Consider the following 14,917-nt stretch of genomic DNA (forward strand, 5'->3'; position numbering starts at 1 on the left):
TCCACAGATGAGAAAAAATAAGATAGAGGGTTATAACGGGAGTGGGTCTCTGGTAGCCCGCCCTGTCAATCTAGTTTATTTTTTTGTTTATGAAAAAGTGGGATCGGCTACAGTAGAAACATTTGGAATATCCCACTGCATATTTTCCACCTATGTGAGATTGTCTATTTACTCTTATCTCCGGCTTCCTGTTACCTAACTGGTTGCTAATCGATAAGAGGCCCCTTCCTGTTATGTGATTGCTAAATTTACCTAGGAAGGCCCTTTGTTGAGTGACTTTGTCAGCAGCTTTCTGGAAGTCCATATACATAATGTCTACTGCATCACCACTAAGTACAAGCCTGTTGAATTGCAAAGAAATCCAAAAGATTGGTGAGGAGGACTTTCCATTGCAGAAAACCACTAGTTCTTCCCCTGAAGGGCTAGGTCTTCTGTGGTTGATAATTCCTATCTTTACAAATGCTTCCCACTAATTTATTTAGAACTGATGCCATTTGGTTTGTAATTTCCTGGCTCCTCCTTGTTGTATTGGCTGTTTTCCAACCTTTGAGTAAGGAGATCAGTTTTAGTGACACGTTCCAAATGTTAGTTAGTACATCATTTTCACTAAGGAGTTTTTGAGATCTCTCAGGCTCTTAACAATCTAAAGATAGATATATAAATATGAAAATATCTTAACTACTTGCTTCCAGGCAAAGACAAGAAATGGAATTTCTGTTTCCCAATAATGTGAGAATTCTAATACCAAAGGTTGTCTCCTTTGCTTGCTTACGTGCAAATGTACAGCTTTTTAAAATTATTATTTTTTTAAAAAAAATCACAATGGTTTGTTTTTTTCACCAGTACTGAACATTGCATTTTTATTTTATTTCTATAAATATTTATATAGTGCTGAATCATAAAGATACATCACAGCCATTTACAATTGTGATGGCCTCTACAAAATATATTTGGACTGAACTGTTCCCCCCCCCCCATCATACGGCTCCTTCACAATTCATCTTTATATAGATTTCCCATACGTCAGGAAAATTCCCGACATGTCCTGGTTTTGGGGTGTAAAAATGGCATCGGGGGCAATTTGGCCAAATTGGCAAAATGTCAGGGAAAACCTGGATGAATGGCAACGTGATAGAAAAAGTAGTGGAAACAGCAGGGGCGTAGCTAGCTGCACCAGGAGCGGCAGGGGTGGGGTGAGCCACTCATGGGGGCGCCGCAGCGATCTGCGCATGGCGGCACCGCACAGGGGTGCTGTGGTGATCCGCCCGGGGGGCGGCAATCTGGCCACAGAGTCCATCTGGCGGATGCAAGGCCCATGCTGCTGTCTTGGCCAGCGTGGGGTTCCGTGCCACTAAGTCACTCCCAGGAGAGATGCGTAGCTCAGGTGTGCTGCAGGCCAGTGCCCCCCCCCCCCGCGGTGTGACATTTTGTCACCCCACTCAAGGATGACACCTGGGACGCACCACACACCTCGCACACCCCCCCCACGCCCCTTAGAAACAGCTCCAAAAGCTTAAAATCACTACAGTGGTACCTCAGCTTAAGTACTTAATTCGTTCCAGAGGTCTGTTCTTAACCTGAAACTGTTCTTAACCTGAAGCACCACTTTTGCTAATGGGGCCTCCTGCTGCCGCCGCGCTGCCGGAGCCCAATTTCTGTTCTCATCCTGAAGCAAAGTTCTTAACCCGAGGTAATATTTCTGGACTAGCCGAGTCTGTAACCTGAAGCGTAGGTAACCTGAGGTACCACTGTATTTTGTGTTGAGGTCTCCCCCCAAAAGCTCAACAATTTGGGTTTGTTCCCCAAAAAGATTCTCAACGATTTTGGTGGTTTCCTAAAAAAAAAACAACAACCAAAAAACCGCAGTTTGGGGGTCTGCCAAGTAAAAAGCCACTTTGTGGGTGTCAGGAATTTTACTTTTTGAAATATGGCAACCCGATCTTTATACTTAACAGACTTGGTTGTTTCTCCTCCTCTTCTGAGGTTTGCAATGTAGCCGAAACCGCTCTTTCTCTTCTTCTAACTGCCTTAAGTTGTGCGGGTTTTTTTTATCTTTTCAGACCATTTTGATTTTCCCAAAGGTTTTTTGTCTCTCTCTCTCTCATTACTTTTGATCTTCGGAGTTTCCTCCCACGTGACTTTCAGTTGAGTCCCTTGCAGCTTCCGAGAAACCACAGCAGCTAAGCTCTAAAGAGAGGGAACTATCAGAGTGAGCTGCAGACTCTAAAAGGACAGGAATGTAGACGCTGGGAGAGTGTCAAAGAAAGCGACCAAGAAGTCAGAAGGAGAGGGAAAGGAGGAAAGAGGAAAAATCAACAGAAAAGTAGTGGAGGAATCACCAAAGACCACCAGGAAGCAAGAAAGGAAAGACCACAGGCAGGGGGAGCTGTAAGCCATGCCCCATAGCTCTGACAGCAGCGACTCCAGCAGCTACAGCCAGTCCTCTTCATCCAGCAAACAGGTACAGTTTGGGCAATTCCTTTTGAGTTAATTTTATGGCCGTCTCTCCTTTTTTCTAGCAGGGCTCCTGTGCCTTGAGCACAAAACACAGAAATTCAACAGATGCGGCATCTCCTAGCATGGGGAAAACTTTGCCTATAGGATTTCTGCCTGTTTATGCTTAAAGGCACCAGAATAACTCCAGAAATGAAATATGAACTCCGATGGATACCGTCTTGCCACTTTGCCAAACACTTCTCGTTCATCTCGTGTGCTGAAACAGAGAGGAATAGAATGAATGAGAAACGTTCAGCGCTGTCGGGATTTTCGTAGGACTTTGAAGGAACTGATGTAGGGACAAACCCAGGAAAATGCTATTCAGAAAAGCTAAACCAAAGATAAGAAGCTAGGCAATAGGGTAATACGAAACAGTTAAAATCAAAGCAATGCAGGGACCGAATGAGAAGCTTGGTGATACTCTTGCAGAAAAAGCATCACAAGTGTCATTGATGGCTATCGTAGCAGAATAACTGTTTACAGATAGGTGGCATAAAATGTCCTCATCTGCTTGGCACTGCTCAAGCCTCTGCTGGATTGTGCCATTCTCCCTGGGGTGAAGTCACGGTCCCAAAAAAGAAGAAACTTTGGAGGTCATAGAATCATAGAATTATAGAGATGGAAGGGCCCCATGGGTCATCTAGACCAACCCCCTGCGATGCAGCAATCCTGCCCATAGCCATCCCTGGGTGGGCTTGAACTACCAACCTTCTGGTTAGCAGCCAGGTGTGCTGATCCATTGTGGTCCTCTCAAGAAAACATTGAAGGAGTTAAGATGCCTCCAGCACCACAACCACCCAAGATGGGATAAGTTTTAAAATCCTAAGATGGAAACCAGATATTTACTTTGCTTAGGAACAGGTCCTTAAAACTTGAACAAATCTGTGCAAAGAGTTCATAGACTCATATACTAAAGGAAGTAGGAACCCTACAAGAATTGTTAAACACAACTCAGTAAGCGATTATCCAAGGAAGGCATGAAATTACATCATTGGACATGATGTAATTTTTTTAAAAGTGAGGCAAAGACATGGGTGAATCGATTTTTTTATCTTAACATTTATATCCCTCCCTGCTTCTTTCATGAAACCCAAGGCAGCATACGTACGATTCTCAGGTAGTCCATCACCTATTGAGAGATACTAAGCAGGCCTAAACTGGCGTAGCTTTGTAAGCTGGTAGTCTCATGTGCCTTCACGCTACATCCTAGCACCATAGCTAGGTTGGGATTGGTAGGTTGGGGGACTGTTACATAAAACCCAATACAGTAGTTCAGGAAAGGGGAATTTGTGGCTCTTCAGATACTGTTGGACTACGGCTGCCATCAGCCCCAGCCAGTGGTAAGGAATGATGGGATTTGTAGTCCAGCAACATCTGGAGGTCATCCTTCCCTGCTCTAGTTAACTGAATGTAAGATGAACACCCCAACTGTTTTGTATTGAGAGTTCCAAAAGGGTTGTTGCTCAACTCTGATGTCTCATGTAATTAACCTGCTGGTTCTCCTGATCCTTAGACGCACTTACTTATCCTGCATTAGGAATTGGGGCAAATTTAGGGGAGGGGAGGGTCCTCCATCAAGCTAATACTGAACCTGCCATGGAGACAATGGAGGAGGAGAGAGAATTGCTGAGAAAAACGCTTCCTTCTGCTTTCTATCCCAACATTGCCATTCTATGCAAGATTCTTACATGTACAGATGTTAAGACGGTGTTCCTGTTGTCATACCTTGTATTGCGTGATTCCCCTCACCCAGGAATCTTCGGATGATATGAGAAAAGTACAAAGAAGAGAAAAGAATCGTATTGCAGCCCAGAAGAGCCGACAGAAACAGACGCAGAAAGCAGATACCCTGCACATGGTAAGAACGTCCATCCCCTACCCACCAGGATTTCTCTGGTATTAGCCCTGTTTCATGCAGGTGTGGTGATAAAATTGCTCCTGGACTGTACCGCCACAGACTGCAGGTGGGCAATTGTGTGGCTGGGTGTGCCTTTTTGTAAAAGCTCCTTTCATATAATTCAATATTCATTTTTGTTGTTGTTGCTTTAGCAATCTGCCATATAGGGCCCTCACAGGAAAAGAAAGGCTCTCTCTTCTTAATTTATGGGAGTCTAGCAGGCAAATCAGCAGAAGCTTTCTCCCTTAGTATAGTTCCCCCGCTTGTTCCTATATCAGCAATGATGTCAACTCATTTCAATACTTTTATGCACTTAATAACACAGATACCACAAATTATCCAGAGCATACACCCTGAATCCCAATGGTATACTGTATATGCATTGAGGTGAGCATATGTATTCCTATACCTTCCACAGTACTGCAATGCTAGTACAGTGGTACCTCAGGTTACATACGCTTCAGGTTACATACGCTTCAGGTTACAGATTCCTCTAACCCAGAAATAGTGCTTCAGGTTAAGAGCTTTGCTTCAGGATGAGGACAGAAATCGTGTTCTGGCGGCGCGGCAGCAGCAGGAGGCCCCATAAGCTAAAGTGGTGCTTCAGGTTAAGAACAGTTTCAGGTTAAGAACGGACCTCCGGAACGAATTAAGTACTTAGCCCAAGGTACCAGTGTACTGAGCACTGGGTAAAAGTAAGCAGCAATCACACATATCGAACGCTATATCTGCATGTAGATACCAAGATACAGTATAATGGAGACAAATTCTCACCTAGTCTTCTCTCTGATATGCTAGTTTTATGTGGGCAAGTCGTTTTTCTTTTTCACCAGAAAGCATCCAAGCATGCAATTCCCCACCTGGTACATTCCAAGTACAGATCTAGTCCGCTTGTTGCTCTTCTTTTCTGTCTGAACAAGGCCCGTGACTCAGCTCTGCACCAAATCGCTCACATTTATGGCCAATGTCTTTTGTTTGTGGCTCCAGAACTGCTGAAACTGGCCGCAGTTGCAAACACAACTGCTTCTGCTGTGGGAAAAGCAGTATTTGCACAAGAGCAGTGCCTTTGTCTGAAGATAAAAGAGCAGGTGGGGAAGGGCAATAGCTCAGTAGCAGAGCACACAATTTACACCCAAAAGGTCCCAGGCATCTTTAAGGAGGGCTGAAAAAGACCCTTGCCTGAACCCTAGAAATCTGCTGCCAGCCAAGTGTCGACAATAGCCTTCAGTAAGATAATGCAGAATCCAATGAGGCTGCCTTTGGAAAGATATTTTCAGCAGTACAGTGGTAGCTTGGGTTAAGTACTTAATTCGTTCCAGAGGTCTGTTCTTAACCTGAAACTGTTCTTAACCTGAAGCACCACTTTAGCTAATGGGGCCTCCTGCTGCCGCCGCACCACTGGAGCCCGATTTCTGTTCTCATCCTGAAGCAAAGTTCTTAACCTGAAGCACCACTTTAGCTAATGGGGCCTCCTGCTGCCGCCGCACCGCTGGAGCCCGATTTCTGTTCTCATCCTGAAGCAAAGTTCTTAACCTGAAGCACTATTGCTGGGTTAGCGGAGTCTGTAACCTGAAGCGTATGTAACCTGAAGCGTATGTAACCTGAGGTACCACTGTACTAGCATTGCAGTACTGTGGAAGGTATAGGAATCGCCGCCAATCTTAATTGCAAACCGGACTTTAAAAGAGAGCAACCTTGTTCTCTGTACGAAACGTTTCCCCGTGTTTTTGCACCTACAAAGAGAGGGAAGCTCCCCTCCCCTTTATCTTCTGGTGAATTTCCCCATTGCGTTGCCGCTTTCCCCAGCTGCTGAAATAAACAAGTGAGACTTTCCTTCTAGGCCAGTAGCAGGTTTCCTGTGGCAGGTGGTTTTTCTACTTCTAGATGGCAGTTGTTGACCTCCCCACCCCCACTCCGTCTCCTTGAGGCCTAAGCCGCACGCTCTCTTGGGTCAGGATGTCTGTGGCCGAGGAAATACGCCTGTATGAAAAGGGCTTGGTGACAGGCAGTGGGAACCTACAGGCGGCGGAGGATACACTGCTGTCATTTCTCATAAGTCGCCGGCTGGGGAGAAAGTGCGGCCGAGGACTGAAATGTCATCCGCTATCAGCACAGGGCTGGGTTCTCTGCTTGGGTTTGCCCAGAACATGAGTTTACAGGAAGAAAACGTCAGTCAATCAGCCTGGAAACTCTAGAGTAGCTAGCGAAAAAAGGCTATGAACCCCACCCACACAGACCCTTTCCCACTACCACTTCTTAGATACAGTACTGCAGTCAAAAACAGAGGCCTGCTCATTTTTATTTATTTTTTAAATCCTGCTCCAGCTGCTCTGGGTGGCTTCCAACAAAATATAAAGGAACATGGCAAAACATGAAACATTAAAAGCTTCCTGAAACAAGGCTGCCTTCACTTGTCTACAAAAAGTCAAACAATTGCTTATCTCTTTGTTTATCTGATGGGAGGGCATTCCACAGGATGGGGCGCCACTACCGAGAAGGCCTTGTTCCCTGTAACTTCCCTTTTTGCATTGAGAGGGAATTGCCACAAGGCCCTCAGAGCTGGACCTCAGTGTCCAGGCTTAACAATGGGGGTAGAGATGCTCCTTCAGGTATACTGGGCCGAGGCTGTTTAGGGCTTTAAAGGTCAGCACCAACACTTTGAATTGTGCTTGGAAAGCGCACTCCGCCCCCCGCCACTTTTGGGGCCTAGCAGACGGGAGAGGTTTCTAACTGAAAACTATATCTTTAAAGCAATATATATATATATATATATATATATATATATATATATATATGATGCTTCTTGCTATGGATCTCTTTCTTTCTACAAATGTACCTAAGGCCTATTTTGCATGTTATAAAAGGGCTCCAGGCAATGTACCTTGTAGAAAGCCATACTTTCTAATTTTCTAGAATGTAATATTATATTTATATCCTGCCTTTTGTATAAGTAGCTCAAGGGGGCAACACTCGGTTCTCCTCCCCATTTTTATCCTCACAACAACTTAATGAGGCTTAAGTTAGGCTGAGAGACAGGGAGTGGTGCATGGTCTCCCAGTGAGTTTCATGGCTGACTGGGAATCACCAGGTCTCCCAGGTCCTAGATGGACGCTCTAACCCAGTGATGGCCAAACTAGGCCCACCAGTGGTTTTGGGACTACAGTTCCCATCATCCCTGACCACTGGTCCTGTTAGCTAGGGATGATGTGAGTTGTAGTCCCAAAACATCTGGAGGGCCAAGTTTGGCCATCACTGCTCTAGAACCAGAGCTTCCTATCCTGTGGTGCTCCCTTTAGTGCCTCTCCTGAAGCAGAAGTCTCCTTTCCCCCTCAACAGCCTGGATGTTCTCAACATGAGTGGTTGTTGAGAGGCACCAAATAAGCAAGGCTATTGCAATTGGTACAGCAGGCACAAAAAATAATAATTAAGTGGCCTGCAAAGGCCCTCAGCAATTTTCAAGTGTCTACAGAAAACAAGGGACGCGGGTGGCGCTGTGGGTTAAACCACAGAGCCTAGGACTTGCCGATCAGAAGGTCGGTGGTTTGAATCCCCGTGACAGGGTGAGCTCCCGTTGCTCGGTCCCTGCTCCTGCCCACCTAGCAGTTCGAACGCAAGTCAAAGCGCAAGTAGATAAATAGGTACCACTCCGGCGGGAAGGTAAACGGCGTTTCCGTGCGCTGCTCTGGTTCGCCAGAAGCGGCTTAGTCATGCTGGCCACATGACCCGGAAGCTGTACGCCGGCTCCCTCGGCCAATAAAGCGAGATGAGCGCCACAACCCCAGAGTCAGCCACAACTGGACCTAATGGTCAGGGGTCCCTTTACCCTTTACCTTCAGAAAACAAAGTTGGGGAAACCACTGCCCTGTACCACACTGGCTCACCTGATGTGTGTATTCACATGGAAACCCATAGCATGACACCCATGTTCTGTACACATGTGCATGGGCCACAGTTCTCTGTTGCAATTCCTGCGACTTTGGTAACTGAAAAAAAACAAGTGTCACTACAATTGTGGGAACTGGCAACCGCAAACCTCAGAGATCATCACTTCATCTGTTGTGGAGAAAATAATTACTGGATGCCCTCCCCCCTCCTTTTCAGCTTCTAGCTCTGAAGAACAGAAGCAAATTGAGTAGCACAGGAGTAGCTGGGGATACACCTCCCTGCCAGGAAAGATGAAAGGAAATAATTCTGGTAATCTAGACAGGGCTGGAAGGCAGCTAAATTATTGCCTCCCTCTCCTTTCTCTTTCAGGGCCAAACTAGACTTGACATTAAATGCAAATAACACCAGTTGGGGGAGGAAGTGATAATTATCTGGATCTTATGGGGGGGGTATTTAACCATTTCCTCCCCTGCTGCAGTTCTGAGGAAATCCCTCCTCTGAAGCTAGTATTTGCATTAAAAGGAAATTCCCCCATTGGGGCCGTAAGAGATGAAGAAAGGGATTGCTTATCCTGCTCACAGGACATAGCAGGATGCAAGCTAAGATCTCTTTCTCCCTTGAGCTGCAAGTATCAACCTGTGTTTTTCATAATGCCCACTGTTAAAAGATACAGCTAGTTTCTTTAACTGTCCTAAACTCATAATTAACTAACCACCCTCCACCAGTGGCTGGTCTTGGGGTCTCAAAATTTCAGCAGCACCCTGCACGGTGCAAAAATTCAGTGCCTCACCGCCTCTCGTGCTGCACTCTAAATCACCACCTCTGTCCTCCACCTTATAGTGAGATCCTGCTTTCTTTTGTTGATATCCCCAATATTTCCCTGCCCTTTTCTCACTTTTACTAGCATGTTGGAACCTTGGTTACTCATTCAGGTTCCACACTGATAATGGTAATCCATCAATCTATCTATTAAAACAGGGCTATATACAGTTCCTTGACAGGACTTTAAAATAGAGGCCTGCAGCAGGGCTCCTCGCCCCTTACTAGGAAAGGAGGGAAGAGTCTGGGCTATATAGGATTCTCTGGGGAAAGTTGCATGCTTTAAATCAGGGGTGGCCAACTCCCAAGAGACTGCAATCTACCAATAGTTAAAAACTGGCAAGGATCTACCCCCTTTTTTGAGGTTCTGGTCTAAGTTGTAGAGCTTTTTTAGGGAGGAGGAAAGCCCCGTTTTTAGGGGTTCAGGTCACAGTAGTTGAGGTTTTTTTTACGGGAAGCCAAAATTGGGGGGAGCCTGTAATCTAACAGTGATCTGCCAGATCCGCTCTACTTCCCCATGGGGAGGAGTTGCGGTGGACCGCATGGCCATCCACTCCCCACCAGGAGCGGGGGACTTTGTCCCCCATTGCCCGGGGGATCCCGGCCACATCAGAAACCGGCCAGCCAATCCGCTGGCCAGGGCCGTTTAAATGGAGGAGCGAGCCGGAGGACTTCCTCTTGGACTAGACTTCCTGCGCAGCAGGCAGGAGTCAGATATACGTAGTTGGGTCCAATCAATGCTTAAGCCAATACCGCTCACATTCTGTAATTCAATAAAGTTGTGGCCAAATATGCCCAGTAACATAAACTTAATATCTGTGTCCTGGTGTGAGTTATTTCCCAATGAGTGGGTGGCTGAGGGGTCTCGATACGCAATAGATCATGATCTACCTGTTGGACATGCCTGCTTTAAATGTAATATAAATTTATGGTGTGGATGCAACTTCCTTCTTTCATCCTCTTTTACCTCAGTTTTTCCTCGCCGTGTCACCTACATAAAATTAGGCCAAGGCCTGCATTTGGCCCTTCAGCCAGTGGACTGCCCCATTTTCTTTCTCCACGGTGGGCCTATAGTTTCTGTTATGTACTGAAGTTCTCACCCTGGGCCAGCAGGGGGGTACTGTAGATAGTTATGCAAATAAGGGATCAAAAGTGACGTTCAGTGATTGGATAGTTTTAGAAAATTGTTACAGTTACATTGTACTGGAGGTCTATATAAGCAGGCTGACTGAGCCCTTCAGTTCAGTTCTGTCCTGGCCTGTGAATAAACAAGAGCTGTTTGAAGAATCGCTGTGTTGTCTGATATGTTCACCCACAACTTAACAGTTTCTAACTGATTCCCCCCCTCCCTTTCTTTAAAGGAGAGTCAAGACTTGGAGAGGCAGAATGCTGCTTTGCGCCGGGAGATCAAGCAACTGTCAGATGAACTGAAACACTTCTCTGCCATGCTGACTTCCCACGAGACTCACTGCTCCATCCTCCATACGCAGCCCCCAGCCCCCACCGAAGTGCTTTTCACGCCACTCCCCTTTCCCCAGACCCACATCAGTGCCCCATGCTTCCAGCACTGAGAACAACTTCTAGGACTGGGAAAAGTTTGCAGACTCCATGCCTGGACAGAAGGAGGAGGAGGAGAGATGTACTTCACCACTATGGACCATTTAGGGGGTGGTATTCCCATATATCTGTTGGCAGGTGCTGTCCTGAATAAGGAGTAAAATGTCAGTAGGATTTGGCCTTTGTGAAGAACCTGTGACATGCGAGACTCACCTGCAGGGTATTGTGTGTGTGTGTACAGTAACCACTATCAGTACTGTTCTGTTGTTTGCACTGATCTTCTTATCACAGAGCCTTGTACAATAAGCCATGTTCTGTTGTAAAATGTATACTAGTGGTTCTGTGGACACAGAGAACAGAAGGTGTTGTTCCATTATTTTTTTAAATAAAGATCTCTTTTTTATATATATACAGTATATATATATATATATATAAGTTTAATGTTTTATTTTTTAAACCTGGTCTGACCTTCCCTTGCAGAGTTAAGAAACAATGAGACAAGGAAAACTGGGCAAGGAAGCCACTATGAATTGTTGCTGCATATTCAGGACAAAATACATGTTCTACATGATGAACAATGCTGTGCTTGGGGTTTTGTTTGCAAATAGCAGCCACAGAGGAGACCAAGGCAGACTAAGACTGCAGTGCTGGTGGTGGTCAGGGAATTTAACCCTCTGTCCTAGCCATGGTCCTAATCCAAATTCCTCACCCACAGCTGCTATTTGCCCTGGGAGGAAGTCATTCTGAGGCTGCTTCCAGATTGTCACTACTTTGCAGGTGGGATTTAAGGAGATGATGGCAAATTTAGGGTTGTACAGTGAAAGTGGACTTGAACTCTTCCAACCACAACAAACCCACTTCCAAAAATATCAAACTTTCTGTGGTAACTTGCGACAGGGTAATGCACTAGCAAGTTTGGGGTGGCAACTGAGTGGTGCATCGTATAATAACCTTCCTCCAAACAAGCAGACACCCTGAATTTTTTTTGCAAATAAATCAGGACAAACGCTCAGTAAAAAGGTGGTCTACTCTGGTGTATAGAAAATCTGGTCCTGGAATTTTTTGTACTAAGTTATGCAATACACAGAGGCAGCGAGCTGTGTAGTTATATTACTAATTGGTTTGGGAGATACAGTACAGCACAGCTATGGCACAAATTCCATAAAGCCAGGCATAATCTGCTCTGTCTTTTGAAATAATTACATAAAAACACCAAAATTGAAGTATTTCCTGTTACCTCTAGGACTGAACCTTTCCCCCTCTGATGGGAGCTACTGTCCAGTCCGCCATATAGCTGCAATGGGGAATTTGAGGCTGCATCTCTGCACATTAAAGACAGCTTCCATTGAGAAAATTGGACCTGATAAATACTTGTTAAAACTTGTGTTAGGGAACATGGGTGTAGACAGGATTTTTGTTGGGGGGAGGCAGGACTTTGTTAGGGGGGGGCAGAACCGTCATGATTGGTCAGTTACTTAAGCACTTCTATTGTTTTACTTGATGGGGGGCAGCTGCCCCTCTTTGCCCCCCTGACTATGCCCATGTCAGGGAAGGGGAGGGAGAAAGTGAGAAGCCTGCAAAATTCCTGAGGCCTGCTTGTGTGCTTAAAGCAGCTGCTCCCAGTCCCTATCTTACTAGTTTTCCCAGTGATTTTTCTGATCTGAGGAGGATTTGAGGCTGTGGTAATTCTCAGCTGCAACATTCTTCAGTGGAATAACATCCAGACTCTGTCTTTTTGTCCAGAAAGGGTCTTGTGTGAGAAGCTTTGATAAACAGAGAACATATTGTTCTCCTGCTGTGGAGCAAATAATATTGTTGCATTAAAAAACTGCCATAATTCCCATACGGAATACAAAAATGGCAACTTTGGGCAAAACTAAAAAAAAAAAAAGCTCTTATCACCGGGGTTTTCCCTCCACACCCAGCCCAGTGATCTCTCAATTGCCTTGCATAGTACAGTGGTACCTCAGGTTAAGTACTTAATTCATACTTAACCGTTTCTTGCAAGGAATCCTATTCGGAATAAGGGAATTTCCCTTTAAAAAAGGGAAACGTTGACAGCTATGGTGGTGAAGGTACAGTGGTACCTCTGGTTATGTACTTAATTCATTCCGGAGGTCCGTTCTTAACCTGAAACTGTTCTTAACCTGAAGCACCACTTTAGCTAATGGGGTCTCCTGCCTCCGCCGCGCCGCTGGAGCAAGATTTCTGTACTCATCCTGAAGCAAAGTTCTTAACCTGAAGCACTATTTCTGGGTTAGTGGAGTCTGTAACCTGAAGCGTATGTAACCTGAGGTACCACTGTAGATATGAAAAACAGGGGTGGATCTCTCTAACTGGCCCTCAAAGACTCTCTCCAGGCCATGGCCCCTTCCCAGCTGCACCGCCTACCAAATTTGCTTTGCACACACCCCTCCAGTGCTTTCCCCTATTCCGTCCTTGAACTCTGATCGGTCCTCTTGCTTCCTTCGAAGGGGAACAGAGAGGGGTGTGTAGACATTAACTAGCCTACTGTACAAAGGTAAAATTTGCCTTCATTGCTCTGCCCTCTTGAGGCACTGGCCCCACTCATCCCTGGCATGTGGCTCCTAGAACATTGATCAGAAGGGAATGTGGCCCCTAGCTAAAATATACAGTATTCCCCACATCTGCCCAGAATCATGGGGGCAAGTGAGGGTGGAAAGCCCCATGAAATGTCCCTTGGACCTTTGAAATACCCATTTATAGTAGAGGGAGGGGAACTATAAGGCACTCATACAAAAACTACTAGTGGGAAGTCCTGCCTAAAAATAATTTTTTAAAAAGCCACTTCAGGTGGGCATATTAGGAAGCTGCCTAATTTGGTCCATCTAGCAAAGTATTGTATCCATTGACTGACAGCCGGTGACGCACTATGATTTCAGACCGGAGTCTTTCTCAGTCCTACCTGAAGTTTGTTTCTTTGCTTATTTCAAATCTATGCTTCCAGGTGCCGTAAGAAGGCTGCAGAGATAGTGCAGGACAGTACGCACCCTGGAAATTATCTCTTTCAGTTTCTGCCTTCTGGAAGAAAGTACAGGGTTATAAAGACTAGGACTAGCCGCCTGAGAAACCATTTCTATTCAAATGCGATTTTGGTTTTAAACGCAGTGTAAGGTGGCGCTGTGGGTTAAACCACAGAGCCTAGGACTTGCCGATCAGAAGGTTGGCGGTTCGAATCCCCGAGACGGGGTGAGCTCCCGTTGCTCAGTCCCAGCTCCTGCCCACATAGCAGTTCGAAAGCACGTCAAAGTGCAAGTAGATAAACAGATACCACTCTGGCAGGAAGGTAAACGGCGTTTCTGTGCACTGCTCTGGTTCGCCAGAAGCAGCTTAGTCATGCTGGCCACATGACCCGGAAGCTGTACGCCGGCTCCCTCAGCCAATAAAGCGAGATGAGCGCCGCAACCCCAGAGTCGGTCACGACAGGACCTAATGGTCAGGGGTCCCTTTACCTTTACCTTTTTAAGGTAGTCTCTATGGGAGTATATTGAATTTAATTATGGGGTATCAGAGTTTTTAGGGGGCTAACCAGGCTGGGATAGCAGGGATAGCAGGCTTGTTGGTTTTTCAATGTCTGGTGTAGATTTTTTCAGTTTTGTTGTTTTGTATGGGGCAATGACAATAAAGATTATCGTATTTTTATATAAAAAATAATTAATATATCACTGTAGCCTCCAAGCAATGTAAGGATTGAATCTGGAACCTCTTACATTCAAAGTATGTGAATACACCACTATTAGTGATGGCCCTTCCCCCTATTCTGAGGCAATATTCCTTGTGGGATTAGAAGCCAGAGATCAGAATTAAGAATTTAAGAAGAGCATGCTGGATCAGGACTACGGCCCATTTAGTCCAGCATCCTCGAAGTGGCCAGCCAGAAGCCTGTGCGAAACCTGCAAGCAGGACTTGAGTGCAACAACCCTCTCCCCTCCGGCATCTGCCAGCAACTGGTATTCAGAATTTGTAAGGCGAGGTCTTGTATAGTAAGCAATGCTCATACTGAACGAAGAGGCTGTTGCGATGTCATTGTGTAATGCCAGGAGGCCAAGTATCAGATGGATTTGAACTTCAAGTCAATGTAGTAAAGCAAGCAAGCATACAACAAGTTGCAAAACCCAGGAGACTGGTCAGTGTGAGAATAAAGGTAGAGGAAATGTAAAGAAGGAGCAAAACTAGGAACAAAAGGAGGTTAATTTACCTGCTGGAGGACTAAGTTTGGAATCTGTGTCAACAGTGGAGGAA

General features: G+C 45.6%; 1 protein-coding gene across 1 annotated transcript; it reads left to right on the forward strand.

Annotated features, from left to right (window-relative positions):
* The first annotated feature begins 2,128 nt into the window (after positions 1-2,128).
* Positions 2,129-11,061, forward strand: BATF (basic leucine zipper ATF-like transcription factor). The gene is made up of 3 exons (XM_083448993.1): positions 2,129-2,461; positions 4,250-4,354; positions 10,459-11,061. The coding sequence occupies exons 1-3, from the start codon at positions 2,396-2,398 to the stop codon at positions 10,666-10,668; spliced, it is 381 nt and encodes a 126-aa protein (XP_083305119.1). The 5' UTR covers positions 2,129-2,395; the 3' UTR covers positions 10,669-11,061.
* The last annotated feature ends 3,856 nt before the right edge of the window (positions 11,062-14,917 follow it).

The sequence above is a fragment of the Podarcis tiliguerta genome (genome assembly GCF_965153285.1).
Source record: "Podarcis tiliguerta genome assembly, chromosome: 1".
NCBI lineage: Eukaryota > Metazoa > Chordata > Lepidosauria > Squamata > Lacertidae > Podarcis > Podarcis tiliguerta.